The 10,574-nt window shown below is 38.7% G+C and overlaps 3 protein-coding genes across 8 annotated transcripts in view; 2 read left to right on the top strand and 1 right to left on the bottom strand.

The window, feature by feature from the left end:
- The window catches only part of LOC105276276 (protein split ends), a 67,907-nt gene extending 62,759 nt beyond the window's left edge, over window positions 1-5,148 (top strand). For all 4 annotated transcript variants that reach the window (XM_026972555.1, XM_026972557.1, XM_026972556.1 and 1 more), the window contains exons 9-13: window positions 7-120; window positions 275-388; window positions 526-1,290; window positions 1,427-1,585; window positions 1,741-5,148. In XM_026972555.1, coding sequence (XP_026828356.1) covers window positions 7-120; window positions 275-388; window positions 526-1,290; window positions 1,427-1,585; window positions 1,741-1,869 — 1,281 coding nt within the window. In that variant the 3' untranslated portion in view covers window positions 1,870-5,148. The remainder of the gene's footprint in view (window positions 1-6; window positions 121-274; window positions 389-525; window positions 1,291-1,426; window positions 1,586-1,740) is intronic.
- Window positions 5,149-5,367: 219 nt separating this feature from the next.
- On the bottom strand, window positions 5,368-7,885 carry LOC105276273 (peptidoglycan-recognition protein 2). Its single transcript, XM_020030642.2, has 4 exons — window positions 6,902-7,885; window positions 6,618-6,825; window positions 6,088-6,206; window positions 5,368-5,939 (listed from the first exon to the last, which is right to left on the bottom strand). The coding sequence occupies exons 1-4, from the start codon at window positions 6,954-6,956 to the stop codon at window positions 5,758-5,760; spliced, it is 564 nt and encodes a 187-aa protein (XP_019886201.1). The 5' UTR covers window positions 6,957-7,885; the 3' UTR covers window positions 5,368-5,757.
- Window positions 7,886-8,563: 678 nt separating this feature from the next.
- LOC105276272 (alpha-ketoglutarate-dependent dioxygenase alkB homolog 4) lies at window positions 8,564-10,528 on the top strand. 3 transcript variants are annotated; one of them, XM_011333776.3, is made up of 6 exons: window positions 8,564-8,661; window positions 8,940-9,053; window positions 9,249-9,374; window positions 9,586-9,678; window positions 9,756-10,192; window positions 10,267-10,528. In XM_011333776.3, the coding sequence occupies exons 1-6, from the start codon at window positions 8,659-8,661 to the stop codon at window positions 10,415-10,417; spliced, it is 924 nt and encodes a 307-aa protein (XP_011332078.1). In that variant the 5' UTR covers window positions 8,564-8,658; the 3' UTR covers window positions 10,418-10,528. The 3 variants fall into 3 exon arrangements, with proteins under 3 accessions (XP_011332078.1, XP_011332077.1, XP_011332079.1); XM_011333775.2 differs by lacking the exon at window positions 8,564-8,661 and adding an exon at window positions 8,668-8,819; XM_011333777.3 differs by lacking the exon at window positions 8,564-8,661 and adding an exon at window positions 8,675-8,790.
- The last annotated feature ends 46 nt before the right edge of the window (window positions 10,529-10,574 follow it).

Below are 10,574 nucleotides of genomic sequence, written 5' to 3'. Positions count from 1 at the left end.
TTGCAGACCGCTGGAATGGAACCACAGAAGGTGGAAGTACCAATGTCCAGTTGCATCATGGTACCAACTGCGAGCCCGCAGACACGTAGCGTCCCAATGCCGACGTACGAGGCTCCATTGGTAAGCATTACACCTCATTGTTTTATTGATATTTGCATATAAATATTACGATTTGAGAAACATGCGCTCTTTGAGTGAGATAAAATAATTTAGAGTTACTAAGGGTACGTAAGAAATTACGTTGAATACACTAACTCTACTTTGTTTTGATTAGCATGGAAGTACAGGTGCTACTCCACCAGGGGGTCAGTATGGTCTAGTCCCACCGCATCGCACCCAAAGTCCTCCATTACCTCCACCTGCCCATCATCACGTTAATACTTCACAGGTATTTACTTTAAAATATTCTCTAATATTATTTTAGTAAAACGCCTTGTATTTAATTTGTTTTAAGAGGTACAATTTGTTCTAACGCAGCTTTTAGATATTGATATAAATCATTATAAATTATGCATAATTTTTCAGAGTGAAGTCGTCAATCATTACGGAGGACTGACTCGCGGTGGTGAACTGCCACCCCATTACTTGCACCCTCAGATGTTGCAGTATCAGTATCTGCGTGCGCAGCAGGAAGCATTGACCGCACCTCGGATAGCCTATCACATTCCAGGAACGAGATCTCCACATCTACCCTTGGACCCGAAGCTTGAGACTGGCATAGAAGATAGTCACAGTCCGCCGTTGGAATTGAGACGAGGAACGAGGACGCCCCAAGATCGTACTACTGACAGTCCTCAAGTTGCTCAAGTTTACATGTTGCACGGTGGCGTGAGATTGCCACCACCTCCGCCGCAGTATAACGCAGGCAGTCCATCGTTGCCCGGAGCACCAGCTGGTGCTCGAGCGAGTTATTACGAGCCACCACCTGCGCATTTGCGTTCTCAATATCCTATGGCTGCCAGCGAGGCACCACCCGAAATGGTCCGAGCCACCACGCCTGAAAGGTGTAGGAAACATCAGGTCGTCACACCACCGCCATATGCTTCTCAGGTGCCACCGCAAGCAGACACGTTTCAAATGTTGCTCCAACGTTATCCAGTCATGTGGCAAGGTTTATTGGCCCTCAAGAACGATCAAGCAGCGGTACAGATGCACTTTGTTTTCGGCAATCCTAACGTAGCCAGGGACAGTCTTCCGTGCAACAGTGATGGCTCCACCCCACCGTTGAGAATAGCTCAAAGGATGAGACTGGAACAGACCCAAGTCGAGGGTGTGGCAAGAAAGATGCAGGTATGGCAGGACATGCCATGATTTCACTACGACTGAATTTTACGTTCCAATGGTTGAAGATTGTTTTAATACATTAATTATGTTAATGCGAAATGAGGATTGACAATTTCTTAATGTGTTATTTAACGTTTTTCAGACTGACAATGAACACTGCATGCTGCTAGCGTTACCTTGCGGCCGTGACGAAGTAGACGTGTTGCAACAAAGCAAAAATCTTCAGACAGGATTTATCATGTATCTCCAACAAAAACAAGCTGCTGGAATTGTAAACATTGCTGCACCCGGATCGCAACAGGTAAGAGAAAATTATTATTAAATATATGAGAGTATATGCGATTATTTTTTTAGTTTACCTTCTCGTTTGTATCTATCTTCTGTCTTTGTCTTCTCTTTTTTTCTTTGAATAATAACACAAATAAAAAGTAATGTTACAAATGTTTTGTATTTCAGCCGGCATATGTCGTTCACATTTTCCCGTCTTGTGACTTCGCGCACGAAAATTTGGCGAGGATCGCGCCGGACCTTCTTCATCGTGTTGCAAAAATCGCACACTTACTAATCGTCATCGCTACGGTTTGAGGCCGATCACTCGTCTGCTGGATCATGATGTACCCATTTCTTGTCTTTGCGCACCGTACGGCGCTTAGACATGGCATGAAGCCTGGAGTCTCCTCTTGATATATATAGCAGAGCTGTGCGACAGACAGAAAGAGAAGGAGAGAGAGAGAGAAAGAGAAAGAAAGAAGGAGGAACCTGAAAATATTCAAAATGACACGTTCAAGATGACGTTTAAAGCTCCTGAATTGGAGTTGTATCAGTGACAATCAAATGGAACTCGGCGGTGAAGCCGAACTTTAGATCGTAGGCCTAAAGCAAGGCACGTGGTTGTGCGGTGAAGGGAGGCTAGCACGATTAATGCGTTAGTACTATCGCGCGTGTCTCCCTTCGATGAATTTCACGCAGGCAAGCTCGTTTATCATTTCTTTTCTCCTTTCTCTTCTTTGTTTTTTTCTTTTGAACGACTTGTTCACTTGCGTCAATTACTGATAACGTTTGTGGGATCGACCGACATGACTCTTGGTCTTTCTGACAAGCGGGTCAGGCACAACCCCAGCCTTCAGACAAGACCTTCGATTCGTGACGTATACCCGCTACTCACCTTCCTCTTAGGGGAAAACAGTAAATAACCCGTTGCTCTAGACCCGTTGGACAAGTCCACTTCACGAAGTAAAGATTAGAAAATGGAGCTAATGTATCCTATGACTATTATGACACGAGTTATTTTAAGTGAGGCTTAAGCGTTAATGGTAAACTGTGTATAATAATGGTAAATTATAAGCGAGCCACTGAGGGCATAACTACTGTGATTTTAAGTATTTAACGATAAATATAACTGCGTAAAGAGAAACAGAAACAAAACATAAAATTGTATAAGGGGTGCCCAACTAATGATCCGTGCGGTATGTGATGTGCTTTGTGTATATGTATATGTATATATATATATGTATATGTATATATATATATATATATATATATATATATAATTGTATTATATTATATTGAGAGAAAAAGAGCGACAGAAAAGCAGAGAGAAAGAGAGAAAAAGAAAGAGAGAGAGAGAGAGAAAGAGATTGCTGCTCCGTTGCTGCTTTGCTGCCACCGGTCATATCGAATTAGAATGTAAATTATAATGTTAGACTTTCTTCTCTGTTTCTCTCCCTCTTTCTCTCTTTTTCTCTTTCTCTCTCTCTCTCTCTCTCTCTCCCTCTCTAGCGCAGATAGCGAGAGAAGTTGGGCTACCCGAGTAGGATTTGCGGTTCTATTTGTAGGTCTATCCATTTGCGATGTTAGTGTATTATAATAACAATTTCCGACACAGCAAGAGAGATATGACGCATTGAGTGAATCATTTATTATTATTATTATATTCTTAGAGCAATGCGTAAATTAAAAGAAAAGTTTTTAATGTTACTTCTTATTCTTTATTACGATTATATTATGATTACTATTGATATATCATCACCAGAGTGTTATCAGTGTCGGTACAAGTGCACCAGTTTTGATACATCGCGGATGAAACGAATTGGACGGCAATGTAATCTTACATGAGAAGACCGATCTCATATAGTGTGTTTCGTCTAATTTATTTCAACGGTCGACTCTGGCAACGTCGATAATCACGGACGTCATTACAATTATCTCATTATAATTATTAATATTATTATTATGATTATTAATTACTACTACTACCATCGCTATTGCTATTATTACTACTATACTATTACCACTACTACTACTACTACTACTACTATTACTACCACTACTATTACTATTACTACTACTACTATTCTATCACTACTATTACCGCTGCTATTAATTATTATTAACGTTACAACAACAGGCTAGCTAGGGCATACCAATCCGCACATCTAAGGACAAATGGGGGCTTACTTGTCATACTGGAAATTAGTATGGCTGATCTCATTGACCATTGACGCCGCCCCATTCCGTACACTTCCATCCCGTTTAAGATGGATATACCTAAGCGAATGAACAAACGCGAATGCGAATGGAATGTGTTTGTTGGAATATGACATGACCATTCGTTGCTTGTCCATTCCCTCTAGGTGTATACCCGTCCTTCATACCCCATCCCTTGATTCCGTCTTGCGACGACTCATAGACTCTTTAGCATTCGTGTCCGAAATAATAAATGCGCTTATGTGTATAGACCAGAGAGGTTACAATATATCACACCAAGCCGTCAAAAAAACGTTTTAAATAAATTAAGGAACTTATCTATTTACGATAATTATATGCTACTGCGCGTAGGGCGCATGCCTCTAGAGAGTAATCCTCATGCGAAGGTATCACGGATGAACAAAATGCACTCGTGCACTCGTTTGTTTTAATTTCGTTAATTAACGACGAATTAAATCAAAGGTTTAGAAAATACTTCCGCCAAGTTCTATCCTTCTGTTAATGAACCAATAAATTCGATTTTCCAACAATATTTGTTAAAAGTATTGCCGAATAAAAATTGCGCGCACAATAATTCGGGAAAACTCGACACTTGAATCGTTTTACCGGGCATTTCAATGAGTTCGCTACTTTTATTTCCGGTGATGCATCATTTCAGTGACCGCTATTCTGTTCATCCTTGAGATGCAATTACTTTAAGGCAGCGCAAATACTCGCGGAGCGTGTGCATGTACAGTGTAAAGGATGAGTTGTGGATATGTACAGTGTAGAGGTATAACTGAGCGAGTAAGGTGATATAAAAAAGAAACAGAAAGGCGTATATATTATAGCTAATGAATAAGTACATAAGGCGCGAGCGCGCGCACGTGTCGCGCAACGCATCTCGTTTTATTTTCACGGAAAGTGCTGCGTTCTCCTCTCCGCTCTTTCTTCTGCAGTTAGTCACGTGCTCGCGTAGGCGCAGGATCGCGTATTCTCTGCGCCGTTGTGTTTCGCGACGCGTGCGCCCGCTGACGGGCCTCGTCTATCTTGTAAAATATCTGTGAATATTATGATTTAGTTTCTTCCTATTTGTAGGCTACTGGTATAACAAAAAAATGTTTATGTTAATCATTTAAGGAGAATGTACAGATATCACACTATCCTTTTTTTTTGTTTTGTGTTTTACTGTAGTTATTGATAATTATATGGATATTAACGATAAAATAATAACTATGATTAAAAAAAAAAAAACTTAAGCACGGCTCGATTGCGTCATTCTTGAGAAAACCCGCTAATGCGCAATATTTATTCTGTGTAAGAGAAAACTCTCGGTGATAATGTATCATTTGTATATTAGTAATTACGTGATCTCCTAATAATCGAAAAAAAAAGAAACTTGAATAGAAGAATTGATATACGTTACGATGTCATACACACCGTTCCATCTCCTAAATTCGTCTCACACTCTCCACGATTTATTTCCACGTTGCTTACATGCGCTTTTCTGAAAAATGTTAATGCGTTAACATACGTATGTTAAGATCTTTCTTTTTTATATTAGACCAGGAGCTGGACTTCTCGCTAGAAAGGTAATATAATAAAACACAAACTATTACCTCGAAATATCGACGTACATTTCTTGCGGTCTCTTACATTCGTCATATTTTTTATTAATTTTGCCAATTGACACGATATTACATAAATCACGACAATTATAGCAGTTCTCGTTCTGTTGAAACCTTATGTTTAAGACTTGCTTTAAACAATGCGTACTAAGAAATGGAGCAACAAGTAATATTGCGATAAGTATATAAATCAAATTTTTCTCCCTCATAAAAAATGTAATTAAAACATATTTAGACCTTGTAAAAAAATAAGACTCATATTTTAAATTTTAAAAAAGTCACTGGCTTAAAGATTAAAGATAAATATCTTACTCGAAACGTAACATTTAATCTGATCGAAGCCCATTTCTATTCGTCGTCCTATTCCAAATACTTGTACTTAAGGATTGCTCCATTCAGACCAATCTTGGATCTGTTCATAAAGTTGATTCCCGGGACTGGATGTCTGTCTCACCTGCCGCGCACCGATGACCCGTACATTGCTTCGAAGGATACCCTGATCCTTGCCGCATTCGATCAACTTATGCGCAGCGTTTAACATTTCCTGACTAGCGTCTTTGTCTAAATAGGAAAATGGGAATTGCTAAATTATAAAACAAAATTAGGTCATATCGAAAACATCTAATAAAAGATATAATACATGATGATATGTATATATACAAATACGTTGCCAATCAAATAATTAAATTTAATTTATCGATCGACTTACTCTGAAAATTTCCGATGAAAGCTATACCGATGGATTTCTTATTGTATCCGTAAGTATGTGCTCCCTCGCGTGTCCATCCACATCCTTCATATACATTTCCATCACCACCAATCAAGAAGCTTCAAAAAGGAAACGATTGATTTTTCTTGCATATACATATATCTCTCTTTAATATTATCATTAACATTATAATTCCTTAAACTTTAACATTATATTCGTTTTTATGCATACAATGCAGGGAAGCTATATTGTATTGTGGATAACATTTCTAAATAATTGACAATAATATTTAATAGAGATAGTCTTTTTCACTCTAAAATGATTATTTATTCTTATATCTATTTAAGCTTAAAAAGCATGACCAAGAAGGACCATGAAATTGTTAAGAACATCTTTTCCAATTTGCAAATAATCTCGGCGTTATCATTAAAGTTTCGAAAAATGCAATAATGAGCGATATATAATCGAAAAAAATATGATCATGACCAGAGGCCAGAGCCAATAAGCTACTACAATCGCACATGTCTTACGAATAACCGATGTCGTCCCAGCCGAGATCATCCATGTGGTAGCCGCGGATCCCATCGACGCGGGATGTACACTCTTGACGAGAATTGCACTCGGGGGTGACTGTGTGATGTATCACCACGTAGAGTATCGGTATAATTAAATAATTCACAGCACCGGCGGGAGTGGAAGTCCACTGCGTCCTTCCGATGATTTTGGGGCATTCGACATCTGCAAAGATATTTAATTCAGAAGCCTTGTGAGAAGCACCAAAATATCAAGTATTTCAAAGTAGAGAGTCCCTTACTAGCAAGACTCGCAGGGAGCAGCAATAAAAGTGCGAGACAGACTCTCGACAGCATCTTTGCAGCAATGTAAAGAGTATGACTGAATGGGGGACTCTGAAATATCAAAATATTGCCGATGGTTCGGGTTACGACCCTGTGATAACGCTAAATCGCTGAATAATCTCAATTTTCCAGTAGTTTCTTGCGCAATTCTTTGCAGGGACTGAGTCGCAAACGAAAGAAGAAACTGCGTGAAGTAGTTAATTATTAATGCATTATTCATCATATTTATTAACAATCCTAAATTATGAAATTTTATCGCATTTAATACTTAATGAGCTTTGAATATATACAATGAAGGAAATAAAGAAAAGCTTTCTCCAATTGACTATCTGAAAAGGACAATGAAAATTACAAGTGCTCCATTATTGAGTCGTACTACTGGATTTAAAAAAAAATTCCGACTCGTCGTTGAATCCATAGACTTATATAATAGACTGCGCCATCCCATGAGAAAGGCTGAAGACATGATTAGTAAGAGAGAGCAATAGCTGCGGTGGTGCTATCTCTGTTTAATGTACGTCGTGGTGGGGATGGCCAATGCCATCAAATGTTCACACTGTCGCAGTAGTTGTCAAGCTGTCGTTAATTTACACAGAATTACAAGAAAGTTGTAACTCACGTTAATTCCATTGTTCCAACACAAGCAAACTACGGTGCAAGATAATACACAATTATTAAAACATACAGTTAACAATAATGAAGAAATGTCTGAGGAAACATTGTCTGAATTGGCTAGTATAACCACATTTGAGCATGATTATATTGGCTCTTATCGAGAAATCAATCTTATTTGCTTTGATGCATTGCGTTATTCGATTGAAAAAATGTATTTCGTATTTTACAGTCTCGTTAATTATATAATCATCTTGATTACAAACATTATGTATCACCCATAACTATTTTGTAGCGTAATTATAGTCAGGAGAATAAAGAAAAGTATATTTTACATTTGTGCCTTATATTTACATTCTTCAATCTTATATATTTCTTATTTCATAATAGTTGTATTTTATTTGTTATATGGAGAGCGTAATGCGCGATTGCGCTCCTTTGATTTAGGACTTCATTCCGCAAGCCTCCCCTTTCACGCCTTTCCTATTGCCGAACGCAGCCATTCTCTCCTCTGTCTCCTCCAAGCACTTTCCCCCCACTCTCGATTATAAGTGAGAGAGAGAGCACCACCGCAGCGCTACTTCCATTTCTCTCTGTCGTCTTCAGCTCGCCCGTAAGAGCGCGCAGTCTATTATATACGTCTATGGTTGAATCACACTACTACATGTTTCAGCTGCGATCATAGACATAATAAGAATAGACCGAGCGTGAAGCGCAAAACGTGAAGCACAGCTAGAAAAGGACAGAAAGTAGGTGGAGGATCTCTTTCTCTCTCTGTTCGCGTCTTCCCCACTCTCCGCTCTTACCTCCACTCTTCTCTCCTTAGAGAGAGAGAGAGCAATCCTTCGCCTGCTTTCTCTCTTTTTCTACCTGTGATTCACTGCCAAGTTGAGAATACGCTCGGTCTATTCTTACTATGTCTATGGCTGCGATGATACTGAAGACTCGTAGCGGAGGTTTTTAGAACTACGGAGAATAGGGTTCAAACAAATTGTAGATGTCGCCACAGCTCTACGCGCTACTTCAAAATTAGTTCCAAAAGTACCCGCTACGAATCTCTGCTGTTCACATGACAAATGAAGTGGAATAGTGGAATGAATCAATGGTGGGCATATTTTTTATTTATAAACATAACAATACAGTTCAATAGTAAATGAAGAACTTTTAATATGACTTAACCATGGATATGTTTCGAAATATTATGATTTAATCATGAGTGATACTAAGAAAAAAAGTGAGAGAAAGAATCTAGATTGCATTAAAGTAAGGCAACCTTTTTTTACGCATTTTGTTTCATTCAACATAAAACTAGGAGAGAATTGCGCTGTATATACCATGTTGCAATTTAATGTGACTCTACAAAAGTATTTTCTTGTTTGACAGAAGACAAATATCATGGAAACTGTTCGACCATGTGGTTGCAAAGGGATACGTTCTTGCTTGATTTGTGAATCTGAGTACCAAATATCGAAACCGGACTTGAAGGATGAACTACAGGTAGAAGCTGCAACATTTTAACCTGTTTATACGATATTCGCTTGCACTTGGCAATCTGGAATTTTTGACATAATTAGTCATGGAATTTTCCTTCTGATAATTGAAGATAATTCCTCGATTAAATGCTTTATTCCTTATTATTGCCTGATTTGTTAAGTACTATAAAATACATTTCTTGCATACGTGACTTTATAGAAAAGCCAAAGTTACGTCTATTGTCCATATTGTGATAAACTATCACCTGGATGGGACGTAGATGAGTACAAGAAACATCCCCATCATGATGGAAGTTTAATAAATTATCCGGGTGTTTATATTAAGGTATAATATGATTGCAACAAAATACTGCATATCTAAGGGCCAGTTCCACAAACTGCTAACCAGAGATTAATCAATTCTCTGTCTCTTCTTAGATAATAATATAGAAAAAGATAGATAATCTAAATCTCTGGTTACCAATGTTTATAGAACTTGCCCTAACAGCATCCTTCCTAGTACATAGTTAATGATATGTTTGCAACGTATGTGCCAGTTAGATTTCCTAAGTAAAACCGAGGCCGAGGAACTGATAACAGCGCTCGACCGTCTTCCTTGGAAGGCTTCGCAGAGTGGCAGGAGAAAACAGGTAGATTAAAAGAGATTACCTTAATTAAAAACGAACATACATATTCATACATTTTAAGCCACGATTACGATTTATAGAATTTCGGGCCAAAGTGTAACTTCAAAAAACAGAAATTACGCTTGGGATCATTCGACGGTTTTCCCAAGACGACGCAATTCGTACAGAAGAAGCTCGCGGAAGTACCGCTGTTACGCGACTTCAAAACCGTCGAACAATGTTCGCTCGAGTACGATCCCACGCGAGGGGCTTCCATAGATCCTCACATTGACGACTGCTGGATCTGGGGCGAGCGCATAGTGACCGTAAACATTCTCGGTGATTCGGTTCTGACTATGATACCTTATCGTGGCCCGATAACGCGATATAATTTAGACTGCGTCTCAAATTACAACTCCGTAGTAGAAGAAAACAGAAACATTCGCGATGGCACTCCAATTGTAGATGTTAATGACGACGTGGTAGTGCGATTGCCAATGCCCGCCAGATCGCTCATGGTTTTGTATGGTTCAGCAAGGTACGTCTCGATTGAAGATGGAAATACTTAACACGTGTGGAACTATTATATTACACGTAGTTTTCGTTGAATAGATACAAGTGGGAGCATTCTGTACTCCGACAGGACATTTTATCGAGGCGCGTTTGTCTCGCGTACCGTGAACTAACGCCTCCGTATCTCGAAGGTGGAAAACATCAGGAGGAAGCTGTTGAAATTCTGGGGCAAGCTTCATTATTCTGGTGATGTTTTATATGATATAAAATTAATTATTGAATGTATTTAATGTCATTTAGCATTCGACATGTTAAATGTAGATACCGCTTTAATAGAATAAAGATATTTTATTATTAGCATAAATATGTATACTGTGCATTAGTAATATACACTAAAGGTACATGTA

Source organism: Ooceraea biroi, chromosome 9, assembly GCF_003672135.1.
Source record: "Ooceraea biroi isolate clonal line C1 chromosome 9, Obir_v5.4, whole genome shotgun sequence".
In the NCBI taxonomy this organism is placed as follows: Eukaryota; Metazoa; Arthropoda; class Insecta; order Hymenoptera; family Formicidae; genus Ooceraea; species Ooceraea biroi.
Note: the sequence above shows the minus strand (reverse complement) of the source record. Positions and strands in the feature narration are given on the sequence as shown.

Bases quoted from the DNA above. Each gene is read 5' to 3' on its own strand.
- LOC105276273 (XM_020030642.2), bottom strand. From the start codon at position 6,956: ATGCTGTCGAGAGTCTGTCTCGCACTTTTATTGCTGCTCCCTGCGAGT. The intron at 6,826-6,901 runs GTAAGGGACTCT...ATATCTTTGCAG, and splicing joins GCTCCCTGCGAGTCTTGCTA to ATGTCGAATGCCCCAAAATC. The intron at 6,207-6,617 runs GTAAGACATGTG...TCCTTTTTGAAG, and splicing joins TGGGACGACATCGGTTATTC to CTTCTTGATTGGTGGTGATG.
- LOC105276272 (XM_011333775.2), top strand. From the start codon at position 8,769: ATGAGTGATACTAAGAAAAAAAGTGAGAGAAAGAATCTAGATTGCATT. The intron at 8,820-8,939 runs GTAAGGCAACCT...CTTGTTTGACAG, and splicing joins AGAATCTAGATTGCATTAAA to AAGACAAATATCATGGAAAC. The intron at 10,193-10,266 runs GTACGTCTCGAT...TTCGTTGAATAG, and splicing joins GTTTTGTATGGTTCAGCAAG to ATACAAGTGGGAGCATTCTG.